This window comes from Poecilia latipinna, unplaced genomic scaffold (assembly GCF_001443285.1).
Source record: "Poecilia latipinna isolate Pla-1442-1.1 unplaced genomic scaffold, P_latipinna-1.0 Scaffold70, whole genome shotgun sequence".
Classification (NCBI taxonomy): Eukaryota; Metazoa; Chordata; class Actinopteri; order Cyprinodontiformes; family Poeciliidae; genus Poecilia; species Poecilia latipinna.
In genome coordinates, this window is record NW_015112686.1 from 150,537 (window position 1) to 175,574 (window position 25,038).

Consider the following 25,038-nt stretch of genomic DNA (forward strand, 5'->3'; position numbering starts at 1 on the left):
TTTTTTAAAATTGTTTATTTTTTTTTTTAATTTTGTTTTTTTTTTGAAAAAAAAAAAAAAAAAAAAAAAAAAACAGAACAAAACGTAAAACGTTAGCTGTAATGCTATTATGTTTTTAGCAAGTAGAAGCAAAATGTACAATTACTCCTTAAGGACTTGGTGACTCAATAACAGTGGCTAAACTTGTTCTTCATTAGTTGCTCGTCTTTAAAAAAGTGGCTACACCCATATATGTGTCACACATTTATTGATTTGCCTCCAAATGAAAAATATTTTATGACAATACCTAACAAGGTTAAACTAGACACTCACTGTACAAAATTGTGATAATGGCAGTGTTATTGTTTTTTTGTTGTTGTTGTTTTTTTCCAAATCAAAAAATGTCCTCACCATGCATTTTTAAACACTTACTGCACCAACAAGACAAATGGCTCTATAAACAATATTGAAATGATACATCAACATGTAAAAAAAATGAAGTCTAATCTGATGATAAAATCACTTCTTGTCAGGTCACATCCTTGGACATATTCAAGCTTTGTTTTTATTTCAACTACTTTTGTATCATGAGATGAAGACGATGATTGTTTTTATTCTATAAACTACTGTTTTGTATAAGGCAGTAGCTTGTTCTCGTCAAAATACTTGTCGTTGATTTTGTCATTATTACACATTTAATTTTGAATCCAGTGTAGTTGTGCAACATCTTGACACATTCTCATCTGCCTGTACAATTCATCCAATCCAAGGCACATGGGAAAGCCATTCAAGAGTGTCATCACTGTGTTCAGAGCTATCTTTAACTTGAGGTCAGTGTGCACCTTTATGCACAAAACGTTGAGAACTGTTTGTCGCCAAAGACTGCATTGGTGGCAACACAGAAGTCTGCTTTCAGCTCCATTTTCTCCATGTGCTGCTGGCCGTGGTTGGTTTGTGCCAAAGGGTTCATTTTGGTCCTCTTCAGTGGATGCCCATGTAGCTCCCATCAAAGTGAAATCTGTGTGTGCAGTTACAAAATAAGATGTCAAAACTATGGTTGTTTTGAAATCTGCAGTCAAGAAATACATGGACAGTATTTCAGAGAAAACATAGAGATGGATGTATGAAATAAAATTCACAAAATAATCCATTAAGTGAACATGTATAATATTACTAGAACATCACAGATGAAAGAAAAAAAAAAAACAGCATTTTTGCTCAGAGTGAGATGTGTCATCTATTGAGTTGACGTTGCCGTTTAATGCCATGAATTTAGGCCAAGCAACTCTGAAGTGAACGTGACTTAAGGAAAGTTTAATTTGTCATGAAGGATGGGAACTTGGAAGTTTTTTTTTTCCTAATTAAACATCTGAGGAATTACTCACTTAATAATAGTAGCATTTTGAGGAAAGTTAAAACTCAGCTTGATGGGGGGGAAAAAATAAATACGGCACACCACAATATGAAGGTATGATTTTGGGGCAAGACACACGAATGGCGACTTGACGTCAAAATGGCGATGACTACCAACATTATCCGTCTCACCCTTAAGTGGTAGATTGGCTGTCTGATGGTTCATCTGCACTAGTGGCATCAGCACCAACCACATCTACTGACTCAGATTTTTTGGGCTTTGTTTCAGACTCTTTGTTCTCGGGAGAAAATCTTCACATTTGGGCATTAATCATGAGTCCAGGAGTAAAAGAAGGCAGGAAGAGAAGCAGACAACAAACCCTGTGAGCACAATTTATCTGAATAGCTGGCGAATAACCCAGCAGAGTACAGTCAAAGCATGATATTCTATACTGTAAGTAATTTTTATCCATCGCCTTACAAGCTTGTGGTCACAGCTACATAAAGTGCAGCACTCACCTGCTGTGTGTGGGACTGCGGTTGTACAGAGATGCTTGAGCTCCAGCGGGAGAGTACTGAGATGCATCAGGTGTATCAAACTCTGTCAGGCCAACGGCCAGCTGGTTGCGCCAGTTTCCTGTGCTCTCCGCTGAGGACACTGAAAAACAGTTATAGAGCAAAAACACTCAGCTGATGTTGCAGCTTTACCCACTAGTAATTACTGTTTCTAGGAGCAGAATGTCCCCGACAGAAAAATAGACAATAGCTATGGTGTCTGATGTACTGCCAGCTGAAATGGCTGGGAGTGCTGCTACTACTAGTGAACATTTCAACTGAAAGGATGATATGTTAGAGCCAAAGAGAGCAGAAGGTTGTTTTCAATGCTACTCCTTTTTTTATATAAATTTGTTTAAATTTCTATCATTAATATGACATGCATGAAAAGAACTTAGCAACATCATCTAGAATTTCTATACATATTTTGAAAGGTAAAAGTAACTTGTATTTCAAATAGTTACGTAGCTATAAAATCCAAAAGTAACTCTTCAGACTCACTAATCAGGGCCTGATGATTTGTCTCATCCAGACCTATCCATGGCTTCTATTACATGAAAACCTACATATATTCATTACAAGTACAATTTGTATGTAAAACAAAATTACAAATGATTTTTTTGAGTTGTATCAGCCAAAGTGTGTAAGACTAGCCATTAGGGCACGTGACGTCCTTATTACCATTTTTGGGGAAATGCCATTGTTTGACGAGGAAACAAATATTAATTTTCAAAGTTTACTGTAATTAAATCACTTTTTGTTAAAAAAAAAAAAAAAAAAAAAAGCTTGGTCATCTTTATAAGGGTATCTTGAAATGTCAGAATAATGAGCAATTTTTTTTTGCTAATTTTTAAATGTTTTTTTTCAAATTCAAAAGTTTGCAAATATTTCCTTAATACTTGGTTACATTTTAAATCCTGTGACTTCTAATCACTTGACTATTCTTCTTCAAGCTCTTCATAATAGTTCTCTCTTGACAAAAGTAGAATAACTAATTTAGGTCCTGATGCTGGCACACATCAAAAGAAGAGTACAATGTGACCAAAAAAAAAAAAAAATCAACTTTACCTGAGGAAAAAGAAGTGGTTCTGCTGGAGTGGCTAAAGGCTGCTGGCATGGTTTGGTAGCCCAGGCTGAGCTGCGAGCCGCTGTCGAAGTCGTATCCAACCATCAGCCCTCTCCCGCCCTCACGGTGACCTTTGCTCCGATGGTACCAGCCTCTCAGATGTTCGGCCACCAAGGCCTTCTGCATGTTCTTAGCCAGCAGCTCGTTTCTGGGACCCTCTCTACTCCGTGGCGGTCTCACCGTTGCGTAAGGATTCTGCGAAAGACTGTCAGCTCCGTTGCTGCTGTAATGCCTGAACCTGTCGTGTCCATGATAGCCGTTCATCTGGTAGGAGGGGTTGACGTTGTAGTGGCCTTCAACTTCATTCTCATATACATAAGCACCATTAGCATAAGGCTCCATGTCCTGACAGGTGTAACTGGCAACATAATAGGCACTAGGTGCATAGTGTGATGAGGTCTCACATTGATAATTACAGCTGGAATGGTGCTGGACTAAGTTGGGCATGCTTCCGGTGTTACCATACACTTCCACTTTCCTGTGCAGACGGTGCATTGTCGGGGCACGGGAGTCCAGTGTGCCGTAGTGGGAGTTAGCTGCACCACAGTAGTCCAGACTGGACTGGCTAGTGTAGGAGGAGCAGTCTTCTAGCACCTCTGTGCTGTTACTGTGATGCGATGGTGACAGGATAAAGACAGGCTTCTCAGCATCTGTGTCTTTTCTCAGACGTGGCTGCGACTCCAGACTTCCACTGCGATGTCTGAAGCAATGAGGAGACCCCTCTGACCTGGAGATGGAAGATCGTTTTTAATATGACTCCTACAGCGCAAAAAAATATTTGTTTCAGAAGGGAAGGAATAAAAGTTATGAGAATTTTAGTTAAAGGTCAAGAGTTGGGAGAGAAGGAAGGATAAAAGTTGGAGGGAGTTATTTCTGGGAGAAATGATACATGCACTGCATCAAAGACCAGACCTGAGCTGGCTGCTGCTGTAGGCGTTACGGGTCATAACTGGGGTGGGAGGCATGCTGCGTGGATCTCTGGGAGGCCTAGGAAGCGTTTTATAAGGACTGCTGTTGGTGGAGGACACCTCTCTTTGATTCTGGTAGGAATGGGGGGCCTCCAGGCCATCAAAACCTAATCTAAAAAGTTTCAGTATTAAAAGAAAAAAGGCGGGTGTGAGGCATGAGGAAAGGATTGGGGCTGCAAACGTAACACATTGAATATTCGAAACCCTGCAACAGTGTTATTTAAATCCTTGACTCAACACGAACACGTAAGCACTTATTAAAACAAGAACTTGTGAAACTTGCGAAGCTTAACCTACTCAAACAGAAAACAAACCTAGAACAAATATATTTGCACCCACCTGCTGTGGCTTTTGTGATTGTTTCCTGCAGGAGATCCCTGCCTCTCCACATCGTATTCTGCTCCCAGTGATCGCAACGGGCTGAGCTGAGGGGAACCTTGGACTGACCGTGAGCGCGGCCTCTGACCTGCACCGTCAGAGTCATCTATGTACACACAGTAAAATATTACAATGTTGACATCAGTACAGGCTTTCCACACAGTCTAAAACTGTATACAATTTGATTCAAGTAAGAAAAACAAGTATGGAAACATATTCGTATTTCCCATTTAGTAAATCCATAAAATGTTACAAAAGAAAATCTTACAAATCACTCACCATCATCCAGTGGGAGACTAGATAGGGAACTGCAATTTGAGCGGGCGAGCTCATCTGAGGAGACAGAGAAACAATAGTATATACTTTTCAGATTTAGCAAACTGATGCACTGCAGTATTTATCAACCTGCATCCTACCTGCAATGATCACCGAGGCCCGCTGAGTGGGCTTCTTCCCCTTCTTTATCCTGTACTGGTTCATCTCATCCTCGATCTGCTGCAGTTTGTGCATAGCATCCAAGCAGTTTCTCCTCCTCTTCTTCTTGACCGTTTTGCACAGCTCAGGTTCATTAGCCAGCTTCTTAGCCGCCTCGACGATCTTCCGTTGGAGGGCAAATCTGCTCTCAAGATTTCTCAAGAAAGGATCCTGCAAAAGTTTTGCAGTAAGACACAATGAAAAGATTCATTTCGTACCATCTGCTAACTAGAATCTTTTATGTCAAGTCCTAAATGATTTTTAGATAAACTTCAGGTAGTTTTCATTATCAAAACTTAACTAAGAAAGTCAGTATTGAAACCCTGCAGCTTTTTCACATTTAGTTAAAGTACAACCACAAACTTCAATCTACTTTATTGGGATTTTACATAGTAAACAACACAACCTAAAACCTCGCAGCAATGAGAAATGTTTGTTGAGGGTGAAGCACAGTGTTAGTTTGTTGCTTTCTTCTTGCCACCTTTCAATAAAGGCCAGATTTGTGAGGTGAATAATTAAAAGTTGTCTGAACTGAATAGCAATCTGTGATCTTCAAGCTTAGGATATTGTTTTACAACCTAACCTTGCTCCAAACGTATCCATAGCTTTATTCTACACCTGACTGTGATACATGATAACTTTTAAAAAGCACTGCAATAATGCTTAGTCAAGGAATCTGTGACATAATGGCGCGTGTGGCCCAGCTTGCTTTTGAAAATACCTTCATGAAAACATGTATGTATTTGTATAATTTAAATTCATACAGATATGCGGCATCTAACAAACCATTTAAAGAGGATTTCAAGTAGTTTGGCACAAAATGATAAACATGAGTTTCATTGTGTCCTGTTCAAATACAGACCTCGTTGTAGGGGAAAAGGTCATCCAGCTTGAAAGCAGTGCCAACACGCCGCCTGACCTGCGGTGGTCTTTCACCTGAGGAGAGGGGATATTCCTTTGGCAGCTTTCCCGTTAGTTCCTGAAGAACGACAACACGGGCTTTTATACTTTAATAAAGTGCAAGTAGAAACAGAGGCAATGAACTTTAGTCCTGCATAGCAACAACAGTTTAATAAAAGGAGCCAAGCAGAAAAAAAAAAAAAAAAAACTTTCACTCTATGAATGCTGAAGTGCTGTAATACAAAAAGGATTTCTCACCGCCTCTCTGAGGCAAATCTTCTTAAGCTCTTTTGTTTTCTTGGCCAAAATGTCTTGGATTTCCTGTTCTTTCTTCCTCAGCTCAGAGAGTTTTTCTTTCTTCTGTTCTTCGCTCATTTCAGAGTCCGCCGAACCTACACATACAAAATTATAATAATGCAATTTGACCACATGTCAAATTTTGAATATTTACTAAAATACAAGATCTAATAACACCAACCTGTAGACCCCAGGCTCCCATTGCTGGCTGTTATGCAGTTATTTTTCAGGCCCACATCTCCTAGTCTGTTCATTTTCGCTCCTCCATGTTCAGTAATCTCCATGGCAATTTCCTCTAAAGTTCTGGCTGGTCCTAGTTTCGCCTTTTAAAAATGGAAAAGACAATTAAAATGACAAAGTTAAGCAACATAATGTAATTGCTTTCTTTTAAAAATGATCTCATAGCAGCCTCTTACTTTGCTTTGCTTTCTGTCCAAGTAGAACTGATGTTGGCTAATGGCCATTACCCAAATGGTCTTGATTAAAGAATGGCTGGCATACCACGTGTGGATGAGTAGGCCTGTCTGCCCAAAGGTGCGTTTTGTTACTGTTCTCCTTAAGTAAGATAAAAAAAAAATCTAAGACGTCTTTGATGGTAATTCTGATAAAAATTGCCAGCGCATTGATAATTTGTCTGGACAGATGCTGAAAATATGGATGAGTCAGAGGCGAAACAAAAGTGTGAACTATATCATGCCTTATCAACTTGAACAAACAGAAGATTCTGCTCACCTGTGTGGATCATTAACTTCTACAGCAAACTTTTTCTCTCGGAAGTACAAGTTTTCCAGCTGTTTCCACTGGTAGAGCTGTAGGTAAAAACAAATAATCGCCAGGAACATAAATATATTTCACTATAGAAAATAATATACTGGATATAAACTCCAACATAATAGTTTGAGTTTGGTCCACTGGTGTTATAAATGTTGATGAATCTAAAAAAAAAAAAAAAAACAACTAAAAAAACACAACTAGACTGACTCAGTTTTCATAAACTTTTGCAAAAAAAGTTGAGTTGAGTGTTTGCTGCTTTGCCTGTTTCGCCCTCGGTCATTAGAAGAAGCCAGACTTCGTCATGAGCTGTCATTACAGTCTGAGCTGCCAAGTCTGCATTAGCGCAGGTGTTTGAGTGAGACGAACGCCACAAGGGGACATTACATGAAGATTCATGGCCAACATAACCACTTTCCATGGCTCATCACGTAAACTCCCCCCTGTTATCCAGGTGCTGCCTGTCAGCAGCCAGATATGAACAATCTATTAGGGTCACTGACTCACTGCGCGTCTCGGTTAGATCTGACTGAGAGTTTTAGAGCGTTTGCAGATTACTACGCTACACCTAATTTTGCTTAAAGAATGCTCTTAAGAGTACTCAAAAGTCGATCTACTTTCAAAGATAAAATATGTGCAGGATTTAACCGCAAGCTGACCAAACAAAGAAGAGTGATTTCCAGTCTTACCAGCACAACAAATGTTCAGAGTAAATCCTCAGAAAAGTTTAAAATATCCTTTGCTCCGCTGTCAGCTTGAGCACATACTTCACTCTGGCCTCTGTCAGCTCCTAACTTGTCCTTTCAGGTATTCTCTGAAGGTTCATAATAAACGCCCCAAGCCCAGCCCCCTTCTCCCTTCAACATCACTGCCTCACTTCTGCTTTTCTAAAGCCTGCTGTTCAGCTGACTTCTTGCACAATCGTTGGGATGCGCCAGGCACAGATTGATTGCTTCACACAGAGCAGCAGAGCTTTAAGAGGAAGACAATGCGGCGATCATTTGTTCATAAAACTTAAGTGAGCTGACGGATCACTCACGCAGGTGTTTCTACCGTCTAATCACGGACAAAGACAATACTAATGAAACAAGAAAATCAAGTTCTTTTTGTCTCTCTGATTCTCCAAGCCTTTTCAAAACTCACGAGCCTTAATAAAACGAGTCGACAGATTCTTTCAGAATGAGATTTTGCTTCAAGTCTGGAGCCGTCTGCTACAGTTCAAGCCAAGATTTCACAGAACTGAAAGACACGATGCATGACTTAAAGCTGGTGAATCACTACACTGTTTTGCAACAGCGGCAATCCTCACTCGTGCTTTTTGCCGTCATCAAACCCAGTTTCGTACGTGCGGTAGGAAAAAAACAGTAACAGCCATTTCAACTGGGTCTCTGCTGTGCCCGTTTACCTTTCGAGGTTTTAATTTGTCCTGTAGATCGTACTGCCCAATGCCTTTATAGCTGATTCCCAGCCACCAAGGGATCCCTTGTTTATCCTGTCAGAAAAAAAAGTGCAGATTATATGGCTAACTTGGCTCAAGGTGTAACAGCTGTCATTTTCAATGAGTCACACAAGAGGTCCTACCTTAACCTCAAAATAATGAACTCCATATGTTGGCAATGACTCCACCAACGTTAAATACCTGGAAGAAAAATGAAAGCACAAGTCAGTATGTTTTAGATGCCACATTAGAGCCATAAACCTTAATGTATCTTATGGAGAGTTTATGTCATTGACAGAAAATAGTGTGAATATGAAGTTGAAGGAAAGGGATACATGATTTTTCAAAATTCTTTGCAAATAAAATACATTCTTATTATTTTATTTTTCATTTATTATCTTTTTGGGCATATATCTGTCAGTCCTGAACATTTTTTGACATTCCTACTGGCAAAGCAGCAGAAGCTCAAGCATGTTAGATGGAGATATCTGTGGGCAAAATGCAGAAAACTAAAAGTTGTCGTGTCAACAGGCCTCTTGACTGAAACTGTGAATAATGCTCTTTAGCCTGGCCTTTCCGCTGAGTTCAACGTCTTGGTAGGTTTGCTGTTGTGCAAATCTGGTGCTAGAAAAAAGTAAAGGTAATGCATCATTTTATTTAAGACTTACTGTACAATAGCCTGTCCCCTAGAGACACCTTTCAGCTGCTTGTAATATTCAATAACTCGATCCTCACTGCATGAAGAACACAAGATAAACAAAGTTAGGTAAGTGAAGTTTACTGTGTAGCACAATTAACAATAAAAAAATGACATACTCTACAAAGACAAAGCATAAAACATTTATAAATTCCCAAAAGACAAACATTCGAAAAAATAACATGGGTAGTAACTGAATAACGTAATTAAATTAAATCCCTTGTACATCATTTTATTGAATGAAAAACTAAGTCTATGTTTCTTTAGACTTTTAAGTCAAATGAATTCATCTCAGGTTTTTACAAACTGCATTACCCAGGTCTCTAGTTTTTGCCATATTTCTAGAAATATTTCATTCAAAGCTTACCAGAAAGCAAGAGACGGATGTTCCTTGAGGACTTTGGTGGGGAGAGTTGGCAGCTTCTTCAAATCAGCCCGGGTGTTTTCATCACTGAAACAGGAAAAAAAAGAAAACAGTGTGACAGATATCTAAGTTGGATAGGAAAGAAAATGTATGTATTTGTGTACATTTGTCTCTTTAGTAGGAAAGAAAAGTCACTATAAAGTTGCTCCTACAGATATCCTTGTAGAGAATGAAAAAAACCTCAACAGGACTCATTAGTTATATGCCATTTATATCTTGGGGGGAAGTTTTGGAGTTTTGTCTTAAACAGCTTTTTTCTAGCCAGGAGAGTTCAGGATTTGTGGAACTAATGCTAAAGCATCAAATAGAAAATAATCCCAATTTCTACTCATTTCTGGCTAGAAGAGGAAAAAGAATCAGCAGAAAAATTCACAACATAATCTACTTTGTGCGTACAGCTGGTCAGAACCAGGTGGCAACATCCACAAAGACCTGGATTATTTCTGAACACAGTCTGCGTTGTGCATTATTTAAGCCCAGCTAATAGCAGCTGTGTGCTTCAGAAAGGTGTTTCTGCTCCTTGGCATCATTGCAGCATTGTGAGATTCATTAGCTGTCTGGTGCAAGCTTCGCAGCACTCTGTGGTGAGCCTCACAGAGTACCGCTATTGATTTTTGTTGTCTGCCCTGGTGAAACAAGTGACCTATTGAATGATGTTCCCTGAAAGCTCACTATTAACTCCTCCAGCTGCTGTTAAATACTCCTACACATCATGTGTGCTTACCTTGTATAGTCTCCTTTAGCCTCCTGGTGATAAAAAAAGCACATTGTATTAGATAATATCCTTGATATACACCGATTATCATATGAATAGGGTTATGCTAATAGCACCAACCTGCAATGCGTTTGCAGCCAATCTAAAGACATTCTCAGTTTCTACTTCAATGATCCCCTGAGAAATATAAAAGGAAAAAAGACCAAGAAACACATTCAGGAAATGTTGATTAGCAGAGAGAAAGCTCTGCTGATCCAAACACAGATCATTCCCTGTGCTGCCCCATTGTAACCTCTGCCTAGTCTTGAAATGAAGCCTTGTGTTATTCTGCTTTCACACATATTGTGCACTTTCCATTCCAGCCGGCAGAGTGAGAAAATTGTGCCCTGCAGCCATTACTGTCTGCTGGGCTGAGGTGCAGGGTTTAGAGACAGTGAATCATCCCGCAGCTGCTGCAAAAACATCTGCAGCGAATGATTTCTTTGTGGTTTTAATTCCCAGAAAACACAAATAAGAAAACCACTTACGTTGTAGACGGCTGATTTTGCATTCAGATAGAATAACTCCACCGTTATGATGTCCTTTAGCTGCGTTATGTTTTCTAAATAAAACCTATCCAACACAAAAGAAGGGGTAAGTTATTAATGCTGACAGTACTTTCTTTTTAAGTTGATACTTTTCTCATCAGACTTTGTCTTGTAAAGGCATTCACTCAACTTGAAATTAGATCCACAAACCTCAAAGTATTTTTGGGGGGATTTTATGTAAAAGATCAAAACAAAGATAACCACAAATAGGAATCAAAATGATCCATACTGTAGATTTCTGCATTTACATTCGCCCCATTTACTCTGATGCTCCTAAGCTAAATGTAATGCAATTAATTGTTTTCAGATAGTACCTAATTCATAAATTATTTATTAATCCCAAGGGATTAAAGGTACAAAGTTCCAAGGTACAAAGAACACAAAAGAAGGTTTAAAGATATCTAACACAGAAAATCCCATCAAAAATACATTAAACTTTGTGGAAATCATGAAAAAACAGGTATGGATGAACAAGTCCATCAACATCACTTTTCACATTAAAGTAAAGCAAAGTATTGGTCTCTGATGGTGAGACAGAGTCAAATATGAAAAGATGAGTTATTACCTGACTAGAAAGTTCAGGGAAATGGCTCCAGGTTTCTTGGAAAAGTCATGTTCAAGAACCCTTCGATCCATCTGCAACCACTTACACTGACCACTGACGGAGCAAACATAAACACACATAAGAACACATCTCCAAATTTGATTAATTCTCTCTATAAATAAAAAAAAGAGTACAATTTACATACTTGTCGTCAAAAAATGCAAGTCCAAAGAATTCCTTCTCTTTGAGGTTGAAGTGGGAGGACACCAAGTCGAGGAGCTCATATGACAGAAGCTTTGGCTGAGATGGAAAGATAGAGATTAGATTGAATGTAGGGAACATCCAAAAAGCAGTCAGGGTGAGAGGTCACTGCTGAGTAAGAATTTATTCGAGGACATTTTGAAATAAGGGTTGTCGTTTTGCTCACACTCTGTTAGTAACAGAGAGAGAAGAAACACAGCCCTTTTTTTGTCTACCCCCCTGGTTATCAAACTGTTGTAGAAGTGCCACTGGTTTAAGAAATAAGAAAAAGTTTTTGGGACCAGTTTATGTTCCGTTCAATGTGCTTTCTGAAGTTGAATGCTGGATGTAAAAGCAACATAAAACCCAATTTAACCATGCTGTAGTTGCAAGTAAAAACTGGAAAATCACTAAGAACGACCCATTGTTGTACTCAATGAACAGCTGTTATGGTAACATTAGCTTATTATTAAAATAATTTGAGGTGGTCCTTCACTTATAAAACTTTGAGAACATCTGACCTACAGCCTTTCCTAAGTAATGTCAAAACATGGCACAAGCATCTAAGTTGTATATGCACAACTCATTAACTCCAACTAAAGAATCTGCTTCACCTACATGATAAATACTCCATAATGCTCAGCAGTCGTCAACATAGTAGGGAAGATACTGCAAAATTAATGAGAACTTCAAGTACCTCATCTGCGACCTCAATGACCTTTCTCACTTACGGTACAGATATAATAGTCTTTCAAAGTTTGGTTTCAAGTATATCTACATCGTACCTGAACCAGCAGCTCGAGCTTTCTGTCATCCAGCAGCTGAACCTGGCACAGTTTACCGTCACTCATCTGCAGGGGAAGAGAAGCAAAAGCTGAGGGCTTGTGAGAGATTTCAAGTAATCCATAAAGACAAAGCATACAGATATGATGTTACTGTGTGCTCATAATGCATCTGTCAACATGGTAGCAAAGCACCTAAAAGGTCTTAGAAGATTTGTGATTTTGAAAATATTGCTGGTCTTGTGGTTCCCACATTATGTTTCCTACTGATCAATTAGAGTCATGTTTGCCAACTCTGGAACCTAATGACTTAAAATAATCAAAAATACTCTCTGTATGCTGTTTTTCAGTTTCAAATAAAAAAAGGAGAGCAATTTTGCTCCACATTATTAATCAAAACTGTTTATTATTAACATAAATAAACTGATGCACAATGGTTTAATATATGGGCATGGAATGGAGTTAGGTAGAAACAAGTCATGATGGCAGCAAAAAAAAAAAAAAAAAAAAAAGAGGCCAAATTGAGGAAGCAATGAATTGACCAAGAGTTGCAGAGAAAAAAAAAGTTTATTTCAGCTACTATATGACTCAGTAGTTAATAATGCCATCCTATTTAAAACACTGCCACATTAATGACAATAAAACCATTATTCCAAGGATTTATTGCCGTGGTAACCCAAGGAAAGGATTTGAAATTTTTGCTTTTAGCCTTTGTACAGCAGAACAAAGGTATTAAGGATTATACCAACCTGGATTATTTAGATATTATTCAGGCTGGTTTAGAAGCTACATTTGAGATCTTTCAGAAGTTCCTTTAGAACAGAATAACTACTTTGACTTAAAGATGGTGCAGTGTGTGTAAATCAGAGCAACTGGGTTTGTTCACAGTTTTAATTTATTGGTGTAATAGAAATTTAAGAAAAATGTAAGAAATTCAAAATAAAATACCACCAAAGCATGTGCACTGAAAGCAAAATATATCAACAGCCTATGCAAAGTTTTTTTCTATTTATTTTAATGTATTTTAATCTGTATTTGATTTATTTGGTACAATACATAAAAACATGCATTGTTCCAGAATATATGATAAAGACATAGATTTATACACTAAACAATGTATGATTAATTAAAGAATTACACTAGTTGGTGATCAAGAATTAACCTACTAGACCTATGAGATATTTTAAATAAAAAAAATAAAAATGCCTTTGCCACCCTATGCCTCTGCTAAAAATAAAACCCACACACATTTATCAAGGTTTAGACTAAAGTCAGCATTTTTGCAATTTTCTTTGCTAGCCTCATGTATGATTAAAAAGAAGATGATATTTTTTGGTGCAAGATCCAATTCTTTTTTTTTTTTTTTTTGTCCTGCAGTATACTTTTAGTCATCATAAAGCATGGCTGACATGCTGGGGAATGTGAAGTTCTCCGTATACCGGATAAATGATACAACCTGGCAAAAGTGACAGATTGAGGGTAACCTGTTTAACAACTAAAAAAACAACTCTCAACCTGGGAAGAAAAAAAGAAAAAACTGCCTCCCCAATTTGACAGAATGAGGTTGATTGCAGCTTCTAACAGTAGCAGTGAACCTAGCAGGTACTGTACCTGAAAGATCTCTCTGGGGAGAGCGCAGGTGTGGATGCATCCCTGACTTGCTCTCATCCTTTGAACAGCGTCTGTTTGTAGAGGCAGATCGTAAAACTGCTGCCTCTAACTGACTGGCTGCTGGCGAACACAGCTAACGAGAAGACTGCTCCATCCTGGAAATCGACAGGAGCAGCCGAGCCTTTGCTCTGTCCGCTGACGGCTCACACAGTTTGAACTCAACAGCTGACCTACAGTAATGAGGGCTGTCTGAGCCAGACTCCTGACCAACAGTTCAGGGTTTATTCCTTCTTAATGCAAGCAGTAAAGGTCAGAGTAAATAGAAAGAAGTGCTCTGCCATGTCTGAACAACCTACTTTCAGATTTGTATTTTCGAATGGATTAGTTGATTGAATAATGATTGTGACAAATTAACAGATTATTTTTGGAAATTTAAATATGTGCAGAGTTGGATCTCCAAGCAGGAAAATAAGTCCAAATGCAGTTCAAAACAGTTTATATATATATATATATATATATATATATATATATATATATATATATATATATATATATATATATATATATATATATATATATATATATATACACTTCTCAAAAAAATAAAGGGAACACTCAAATAACACATCCTAGATCTGAATGAATGAAATATTCTCATTGAATACTTTGTTCTGTACAAAGTTGAATGTGCTGACAACAAAATCACACAAAAATCATCAATGGAAATCAAATTTATTAACCAATGGAGGCCATTTAATGTTTGACACACCCTGTCAATTCTCTGAATGACATCATCTTTAATTATTTAAGCAGCCCTTTGTCAACTGTTTCCCTTTCAAGAAATGAGTTTGTCTCATTACCATGGTCATAAATTTTATTTTATGATCTCAATTAAAAGTGTGCATTGAATGAATCCAATTAATTTCAAGCAGGCCTACATCTGACAGTCACAAGAATATGATTAAGTTGAGTTAATCTGGATTTAGTTATGGCTGCATCTCAGAGGGGTCATGTTATTTGTCTGTGCTAAAGTCAGACAGCGCTCTGTACTATAAAATGACCACTAGAGGGTGCAGGAACGACTCTTTTTCAAAGTGAGGAACTTAGAATGTGGACAATGGCTTCATCTTTATAAGCAGTCAGGGGTTCAGCCCCCAAAATTAATCATCTGAGCGCTTACTGCTATCAGACAGAATGAATAAATAAAGTCATTGCTTAGGAGTGACAGGCAGAAGAGGCTCTTCACCACATTCAGTTCAGACACACCTGACCCCAGATCGTAGGCGGCGACCCATTCAGACTCCTGGATACGGAAAAGTTTGCACTGCTGTTTATATAGCATCTGCAGATGTAGCATCTTGAAAAAGTATTAATTTGTCTTAATTTTATGTTACCACAACAAACTTCAATGTGTTTTTTATGTTTATTTTGTTAACCAACATAGGGTAAGAACAATGAAGCCTGCATTTTCTCTTTTTTGAGAAATCAAACTCAGAAATGTGTGTTTTTAGTTTAACCTTGACTCTGTTATCCCTCATCAACATCCAGTTCTGATAAACACCTCCAGAAGTCCACATGTGTGTACTTCAGCTTACTTACAGCTGTACTATGAAGACCTCAGGGGTTTGTTGGATAACACGATGCTGTCACAAAGACTAAATATCACAGCAGACAGGCCAGGGACAAACTTGTAGAGACATTTAATCTTTGAAAATGTATAGCAGTCCACCAAAACTGAGTGAGGGTTGGGAAACGAGTGCATTATCCAGAAAAGCAGCTAAGTGTTTTATGGTAACTCTGGAGGAGCAACAGAGATTTGCAGCTCAGTTGTAGACTCAGTCATTCAATCAATCAATCAGTCAAATTTTATTTGTATAGCACATTTCAGCAGCAAGGCATTTACATAATTAAAATGCAAATAGCATGTGACATTGAATAAACAGTGAGAAAGAGAAGGAGATTTTGAAAAAGTGTTTCAGCTGTTTTACAGTTTTCTGGAAGTTTGTTCCAAATTTGTGGTGCATAGAAACTGAATGCTGCTTCTCCTCGTTTGGTTCTGGTTCTGGGGATGCAGAGCAGACCAGAACCAGATCTGAGGGGGTTGGTACAGCAATCATAGTATTTTAAAGTCTATTCTTTGAGCTACAGGGAGCCAGTTTATGGACTTTAAAACTGGTGTTATGTGCTCTATCTTCCTGGTTTTAGTGAGAACGCGAGCAGCAGCGTTCTGGATCAGCTGCAGCTGTTTGATTGATTTGTTACTCAGACCTGTGAAGACGTGTTGCAGTAATTCATGAAATGACAGGAAGAAAGCTAAAAGAAGGTTGCCACAAAACCCATGGGGACACAGAAAAGTGTATTTTTCAAAGCTAAACCTGTATAAACTGAGCCATATATCGCAGAAGGCTTCAAATTGATTTCTCAGAGTGCACTCCAATTATTGAGTTGAACTTTAGGAATTTAGATTTACAGTCCCAGTTTCAGTTTGTAGTGTCATGACTATCAGCCTCAACATGTGTCATTAAGATGTATATGATAGAGTAATGCAAAGTAACATGGAAAAGGAAAAAAAAAAAACATGGAAGGAAAATGACACGTTTTTGAAACATGCAACATACAGCACAGTGCTATGTAATTCCCCTGTAGACTCTGTCCTCCTGGGGACATCAGGGAGGCTGTGGAGATGATTTTCTTCAGCATAAACAAGGGAAAATGGTCACAATGTTCTTTCTGGAAATATTTCTAAAACATATAAATTACTTGTGTACGTCAACCACATGCAATACCAATGAAATCCATTTAATTTTGAAGCCGTGTTGTGAGAAAATGGGAAAAAGTTTAAAATAACTTAGCAATAAACTACGTTAAACAATGCTGTTAATTTTTCTTCATAAAAAAAATTGATTCAAAATTTGATAAATTCTCTCTTTATTCAGCTTGAATAAAGAGAAAATACTGGCTGAAGGGTGAAAGTTTGGCTCTTTTGAGGCAAATCATATGAACTCATGAATTAAAAAAAATCCCAGTGGAAACTTGAACGAGGCACACACGTTTCACAGGTGTCCTGAAAACGATCCTCATTTTAAGTTCTAACCGTCTGATGCGTTTGCTCACTTCACCAATTCCAATTTCACAATCTTCTCTGGAGCAAATGTCAACCATGAGGTGAACAATAGGCTTAACATCTCTGTCTCCTGAGCACACCGTCTGTCAGTATCTAATACGTCACTCTGGTTAAATGTCATGTCCAGACTGCAGCCTGTTTTATCTCGCTTTCCCAATTTAATGCATTATTGATGAGGTCCGATATCAAGTCACAGCCTGCTCCCCGCTCTTATGTGCTCTTTTAAAGATGCCTGGTGTAATTAGCAAATATTTTTTTTTTTGCCCTCTACTTTGAAATAAACTGTCTTAATTCATAAGCTATTTGTTTGAATAATAAACAGCGCATTTAATGACTTCATTCACATTTACACACACAAATCTGAAGAAACAAAAAAGGCATACATGTGGATGGAAACAGCTTAAAACGGGATGTTACTCCCAATGAAACGGTTCAGACCAAAACACAAGTTCTATGATAGTAGGATAGTAGGATAATATGTGTTGTTATAAAATGGCTTTTGACCTTTGTTACCTGACCCCTACTGTTTCTACAAAGAGCTCTAACCGAAGAGACCTCAGGGAAACCTGCAGCAGTTCTTCAAATAACACTGGCAACATGCTGAGGCTGCCGTGATTTGGTGACATAATCAATTACATTTGTAATAATCTATGAATATTGATAGTTTTTGTTGACATATAATTTTAAGAAATGTATCTCTTTTAATTTGAGTATATTTTGGTAAAAATATTTTCTTATATTCCCGATTTAAAACAAGTCGACATCTATGGATCAGAAAAAATTAACCAGGTCTGGTTAAAGTCTGAGCTTATATTCAGTTGTGATGCTGGGAAGGAGGTGAATATGTATTATTAGCATATAATATGTATTATTATGTATAAGTTATTAGTGGCAGCCCAATAATAACTTTTATTCAAATAAATTATTAAAATTTGAGGCATTTCTGCTGTTATTAGAATATTTCATGCCTGGAGGATGATTATCTTGCATTATGTCTTAACTATGAACTTGTGTGACATGTTTCTATGTTGGCTGCCAGGGTAAGTTTCCAGCAGTATTGGTTTGTGTGTGTGCGTGTGTGTGCGCGCGCATGTGTGTGTGTGTGTGCGTGTGTGCGTGCACGTGTGTTTAAACATGATTCAACTGAAAACAGAAGCTTCTGTGTAGCAACGGTTTTGTGGGTTTGTGGGCAGATAACAAATGCTGAGCAGTCACTTCTATCAAAAATCAATACTGATCACTAAACCCGGATAAGGAGTTGAGGGAGACGGACTATACAACCAAAAAACACAAGCCAAGTAAAGAGAGGAAAAGCACAAGGCAACATATTGCTAAACAATGGTTAAGATTTAAAGCATTAGGAGCCTGAAGCTTTGACTTACTCTATTTTATGCTGAGCTGCAAAGGCATTTTAATCGAGTAAATCCCCCCACAGCATACTAAGCAGACCAATCAGATATTTCTGCAATGTGAAATTAAATTTCTGGGGAAGGACACGTTAGGTTATGAGGAAGCTGTGGCGTCTCAGTGGGTTACATAACACCAATGTAGTCTTTGTTTCAATCAAACATGGAAGAATCCCTTTAAATAGTGCCATGTTACTGTACTCTCCCTTATTTGCTTCTAGTTTGCATACATGTGAATATAGGCACTATTGGTTTTTGTTTGTTTATTTTAGTAGGTCAGATACCTTTAACTAATCTATACATAATAAATGTATAGATTAGTTACATGCATCACATTTGGTTGATGAAGAATAAAGATTATCCCGCTGTATCCAATTGCTTTAAAATGCATTTTTCTTTATTCCAATAAACAATATGTTTCAAGAAATATATGTAACCAAAAAATTAAAATCACATAAAAAAAGGTACATTTTTTAATGATTCTTTTTTCAGTTCTACTAACAAAGCAACAATCCTAATGAACAAAAACTCAAATGGCAGCCATGAGCTGAAGGATGCAGCACAGGTTTATCTCCTTATCTCAAGTCTCACCATGACTCATGCTGTCAGTGGTCAAAAGGTATCAGTCTGTCGTCATCTCTCAAAGACGAGCCGTCTGGCTGTTTGTGATATCCGGGAAATTTATGAGCACAAAGAGGCTCAGGATATTATGTAGGCTGTCTAGTTCAAGTCTTAATGTGATTTATGTAATTGAAGGCTGACATAGTGGGAACTGGTGGGATTTGTGTGAATAAAGTCATTCCATGCATATTTTCTTCTTCTTATTATTATTTATTTTTTTGTGTGTGTGTGTGTGTGTTGAAGCTTGTCCTACATATTGCACTGGATGCTTGTGCTTTTTATTTTTGAAAAGTAACACCTCTAAAATGACTGAAATGCAAATGACAAATCCTATTACAAATATATTAATATAATTGTAGAAGTATTTTATTTTTGGTTTTGAACCAGTGTCCTAAATAAACACCCGTTTGAGAGTGTAACACACCAATTTATTGCTCTTTAAAGCAAAATTAGCAGATAAGCTAAGGTAAAATTAAGTATATTTTATCCTGTTTTTAGAAAGACTGGCAATTCTCACTTTTTACGGCCTGCACATTACTTAAATTTTCCATTTATTCCATTATATTTTACTGTTTTCCACAATAACAGGTAAGCTTATCCAAGACGTAGGAACAAATTTTAAAAATGCTTGTAGTTCATTAAGCATATTCCTTTTGTCTTGACAGTTTTTTGAAGGAAATACTGGTCAAATACCAAAAAATATACACTTTGTGTAATACACGTTTTCTGTGTCTTATGATCATTTCCAGTCTAAGGGGATTCTGTTCCACCATGTGCTATGCAGAACAAAAGCCCTCTAAGGAAATACAGATACACACTTAGACTGGCAAATGATGTCACACATTAATTGTTAAGCTATTCGTCAATTTCAGTAACTCCTTTCAATCAACACACAGTAATGATCCCTTCAGTGTAGATCATTTTGCCACTTCAAATCACAAGGCGAGCATTCAGATCATGAGGCTAGAGAGAAGCCAAAGTGGTGTGGCTTACAACTGCTGGGAATTTCCCAATACTTATGCACGCTGTCCAAATCCAATCAGGGTTTTAAAATAAAAGCATACCGCTCCATGTTCAGTATGTCATTACAGTCACTGGATTTTGCTGATCAGCATATTTCTAAGATCAGACAAACAGTGGCAGGTCATAAGATGTCTCTGCTCTTTAGTCCACCCTCAAACTACACAGCTGCTTTCTTAATTTTTTACAAAATCAAACTAGTTCACCCATCCTTTATCACCATTATGAGTTCATAGTGATTATTTTGACTATACCTCCTGATAGTGGTGGGTCAGTTTCAACATCATATCCTGTGTTGAGACCTTTCAGTAGATCACATGGTTTATGTCGATCATGGAGTGAAAGGATGGTCTTGATGGGGGGGGGGGGGGGCTGTTTGTTTTAATGAATGCGAACTTGTATTCGACCATTTCTATGTTGGAATCTACAAATCACTGACAGTCAAACCTGAACTGCGTTGTTCTATGGTGAAAAGTGATTCTTAAAAGAACAGATCAAAGTTTATGAAACCCCTAAAAGAGAATATTCGGATGGGTTTTCTGAACCTCAGGACAAACCTGCATTGAAACAAGCATGAAAAGCAAAATATATAGAGGATGAGATATTCTACACTAATCCTTTAGAACCCTCTAGAATGCAAAACAGGTGGATTTTTAGTTACTGTGTAACTAAAGGGGCTTGCCCAGAGAGGTTTGCATCCTTGCTGGCTGCAGCCAACAAGGGCATTAGTAGCAGTTTTATTTCTTAATGTTAAAATTGAATAAAGGGATCACTGGAATGGACTCGCTTGTAAATTTCATTGCAATGCATATCTGTCACAGTTTGACCTTTTGTTAAGACTAGAAGAAAGATCACAGGGGCAGAGGAGACAGCGTGGAAGCTGCTTCTCCATATGCACAGCCAGTGGACCATGTCAGTGAGGGCTGTAAACTGGCTATTATTGGCTCAAAACAATAACTGGAGAATGAGCGCAGCCTTTGGGGTTAACAAATGAACACTCAGATACAGGAAGGTGATTGTGAGTTCATATGTCACAGCTGAGGGAGCGCTGCAATGGGCTGATAATTGGGATAGTAAAATTGAGACTAAACGGGTGATTAAAATAATACATCTTCTAGTTAGTCTCATTGTCATAAATAAGACAGACTTACGAAAAGCTGCAAGCAGACAAAGAAGAAGAACGATGCTTTTAAGACCACAGTGACTGTAACTGTTACAGCTTTTCTTATTGTGACAGATTTAAGTCTGAGTTGGGAAAAAAAAAATAATAAAATCACAGACTGCAGATTTTCATTACAAAACACTGCAGTAACTTTCTGCAGAGCTCAGGGACATGGCACTGAGGCACGGATGTGAATGGTTGGAAGAAAATGGGACATAAAAACCAATATGCCACACTGCACTAGACTGAAACAGGATCATTCATTGTGCTTATTTCCCTGTGAGTATATATATTAATGTGGCTCTGATGCCATTTGCAAAATGCTAGATCAGATGAACTAATCATTTTTAAGTCACTTGTTCATAAATAAGACACATTTCCAAACCCATGTCCTTGCAGTTTGCTAACCTGTTAACACTCTGCTATTGAGTTTCACATTATAATATATATTAGCTTTGCTCCAACTCTTAAGTATGCGAATACAAGATTACTTGCACATCCAAATATAGATCTCTTCCACTCTGTCTTTAGCTCATTTTTCATCAAGTCTCAGGAGGCTTTGATTCCTGGATGGAAAGTTTCCAACAGAGTGCTAAGACATTTCTTAGAAGTATCAAACAGATAAAGGAGCGTCAGCATATCCATGTGTGTTGGGCTGAGGCCATTTCAATACATTGTATATACACAAAAAAAAAGCTGATGCAGAAATGGAAGAAGAATGTGTGGAGATAAATGACACAGGACATCCTGTCTAGCAAACAGAAAGAGCAGAAAGTTTAAAGCTTAACATGTGTTACACAGGCCTGAGCGCCAGACGATTCCTGTTTGTTCTGCTTGGTGCTTAAAATATACATTGACTGGTGTCTCTTCCTTTAGCTCAGAGATAACAGCAGGAGGAAGGTCAATGTTGGCCACACTGTGTCTTGAAAAATTATTAATTCCCATGAAGTTTCTTAGGATTTCAAATGGTAGGTCAACGCCAAGTAGTGTAAAATTCATATATATGAAATAAAAATTTAAAGGCCAGGCTTTTGTATAACTACCCTTCTCTATTATCCCAACTGCAAGTCTTTTGGATAATGTTTCCATAAGCTTTGCACAACTAGGGCCTGAATGTTTTGTCCATTCTTGCAGAATACATCAAGTTTCGTCTGATTAAATCCAAGGGGTGTGCAGATTGCAATTTTCAAGTGATAGTAAATATTTCCTGTTGAATTCAGGCCTGAATTTTGACTGACCAAATTCTAACACAAAAATATGTTTTTATCCATACTCGTTCATTTAAGCTTCAGTTGTATGTTTAGTGTTGTTTTCCTGTTGTAATGCAAACTTTCACCCCAGTCCCAAGTGTTTTGTAGCCTCTAACTGACTTTATTGCAGTATTGTCTATGTAATATTTAGGTTTATCTCCCTCCAGAGAGGCATTCCCATTCCATTAGTTTTGGTATTTTCTATAGTGTGGATCTCTGCAGCTCCTCCAGAGTTACCATAGGCCTCTTGGCCTGTCCTCTGATTAATGCTTTCTTTGTCCTGCCTGTCGGTTTAAGTGGACAGCTGTGCTTTAGCTTGCAGTTGTGCTGTACTCTTTTCATTTTACGATAGTTGTTAGATGATGGTTTGAAACTCTATATGACCCTCACTCAGTCTCAGGTGTTTCCCTGGTCTTCATGATGTTGTTTCTTAACTAAGGTTCCCTAACAAACCTCTCAGGCATCCACAGAACAGCTATGTCTCAACTGTTTACTAAAAAGAGAGTTTTTTTTTTTAAAGACAATTGGTTGCACTGGATTTTATTAAGTGGGATAAGAGGAAAGGGGAGCTAAATACAAATACACATCATATCTAGATTGCAATAAAGAAAAGGCTGTGCATAATCTTAGATTATATATGGAAAAATGTGTGTTGGTCTATCACATTAAAACCAAAGGAAAAGCAATAAGGGTTGTAAAGCTGTCAGGTCAACAAGAGGGAACTATTCCAATACAGTTTGTGAGGTGCATACACTGGCACACCTGCAGCTAGATTGTTACAACAGGTTTAGATTTGCTGTACATCCTGACAAAATTTAGTTAGCGGCCTGAGCTGCAAGTCATAGTTAATCACATTCGCTTGTCAAGATGGTACCAGGATGAAAAAGGAAAATCCATCAATAGGCATAATTTGCAGTTATGCAAAAGGTCAAATGATGATTCAGTAAGCATTTTTAATATTCACCAAGGCACACTTCCTGTATCAATTTGTATGCTATGACTCATTCAGCCCAGTGTCGCTTATAAATCCCTTTTTTATTATTATTCAGAAACACATCCAGGAATTTTCAAAGGCACTTTCATCTCTTAAAATCAGCTGCATGTCCCACAGTTGGAGCCCACTCCAAAGGGCCACAGTCCGGGGAGAACAATGAGACTGCTACTGTAGGTTACTGTACATGAGTGGGCTCCACCTGAGCCCCATGACTAAAACACATGTGTCAAACAAAAGCACTCTCCTCCTTGTTCCACCGAGGAAGCGCAAGAGGCAAACCCCATGCAGTTGTAATTGTTACTGATGCTCTCGCCTCGGATCACATGCATGAATGACTGATCATACTTTGTCTCCTCACAGCTCTTTGAGGCGCTTTAAATGTGTCCAGACGCACCAAGAATCGCCTTACCTTTCCGCTCCCAGCTGAGTATTTATCCCGCTCTAAGTGAAGATAAGACAGACGCTCTCCGGCATATTGATTCCGTTCAGCTTTGTCCACGGCTGGTCTTGACCGGGAGGAGAGCCGCCGTACAGCCGCTGCCAGTGCCCATCATCCGGTACGAGCAGAGCGCACACACTCACCACGCCTTCACCCGCCGCCGGCTATTATGTGAACAAGCCCCGCTCCCCTCTCCCTCCCTCCCTCCGTCTCTCCCCCTCTCTCTGCCTCCTCCCTTCGCCGCTCCCTCTCTCAGCGCCTCTCATCCAGCAGCTGCCGGCCGGGCTGGTTCACACTGCATCCCCATATTAATGAAGCTTGATGGCCTGAAGGCGGTGTCTCTGCTGCATCCCTTACTATAACATGAGATCCATTCGGTCCATGCGTGTCCAGTTAGGACCTTCCATGTTTGATATTAAAATCTGAGTCTCTCTCTCGCTCTCTTTTTTTTTTCTTGCTTCAAATTTATTCTGTTCTATTTTGGATGATTTGTAATTTTTTTTATAATAGTCTTGTCTTGCAAGGTCTTCGGTTCATAACTGGTGTCTTCCGTATCACTTTTGCACTCTTTTTTGTGTTACCATAGCAACAACTTTTCCTCCTCTTCTGTAAGGATATACTAAAAAAATAAGCAAATATTTACACTTGCCTGCAGCCCTACAGTTTTTTAGAGTGTTAATATTCAAAGAAGTCACTTGCAGCTGCTTGCATGAGTATTTCCTTACATGTAATCACAACCCAAAATTAAATGTATGTTATAAAGATTTTATATTTTAGACCAAAATTACGTTGTGCATATAGCTTGTGGCAAAGTGCAAACTATTGCTTTCTTTTAACAATAGGTTTCTTATTGTGCAATAAAGGTCTGAATTTTGGGGTGCACAACTAATAATTATCATCTTAACATATTTTAACACCTGAGCTGGGGATTTCTGCATCTCCTCCAGAGTTACATTGGACCTCCTAACTACTTCGTGGTAAATGCTCTCTGTGCACAGCCTGCCAAGTTATGTGTTAAGGTTAAGTACTATTTGTTATCTACTGTTTAGCAATATTCTCTAGCAAATCTGCAAGATCTTCAAAGATAAGATTTATCCAGAGATGTTCTCTTTTACTAATTATGAGTCTGAAGATTACATACAAAACATATTTTTAATACAGAAATTGTGGGTTTTGCAAAAAG

General features: G+C 38.2%; 1 protein-coding gene across 3 annotated transcripts; it reads right to left on the reverse strand.

Moving 5' to 3' along the window:
* Positions 1 to 230: 230 nt before the first annotated feature.
* Positions 231 to 24,047, reverse strand: frmd4bb (FERM domain containing 4Bb). Of its 3 annotated transcripts, none has more exons than XM_015014750.1 (24): positions 23,826 to 24,047; positions 12,232 to 12,297; positions 11,412 to 11,506; positions 11,228 to 11,320; positions 10,603 to 10,687; positions 10,196 to 10,252; positions 10,085 to 10,107; positions 9,304 to 9,387; positions 8,908 to 8,973; positions 8,383 to 8,440; positions 8,207 to 8,293; positions 6,763 to 6,839; positions 6,447 to 6,582; positions 6,212 to 6,353; positions 5,992 to 6,125; positions 5,696 to 5,812; positions 4,776 to 5,004; positions 4,639 to 4,692; positions 4,321 to 4,465; positions 3,926 to 4,093; positions 2,956 to 3,740; positions 1,852 to 1,990; positions 1,525 to 1,644; positions 231 to 997 (listed from the first exon to the last, which is right to left on the reverse strand). In XM_015014750.1, the coding sequence occupies exons 2-23, from the start codon at positions 12,295 to 12,297 to the stop codon at positions 1,527 to 1,529; spliced, it is 2,958 nt and encodes a 985-aa protein (XP_014870236.1). In that variant the 5' UTR covers positions 23,826 to 24,047; the 3' UTR covers positions 231 to 997; positions 1,525 to 1,526. The 3 variants fall into 3 exon arrangements, with proteins under 3 accessions (XP_014870236.1, XP_014870229.1, XP_014870246.1); XM_015014743.1 differs by having other exon boundaries at positions 6,447 to 6,585; XM_015014760.1 differs by lacking the exon at positions 1,525 to 1,644 and having other exon boundaries at positions 6,447 to 6,585.
* Positions 24,048 to 25,038: the final 991 nt, after the last annotated feature.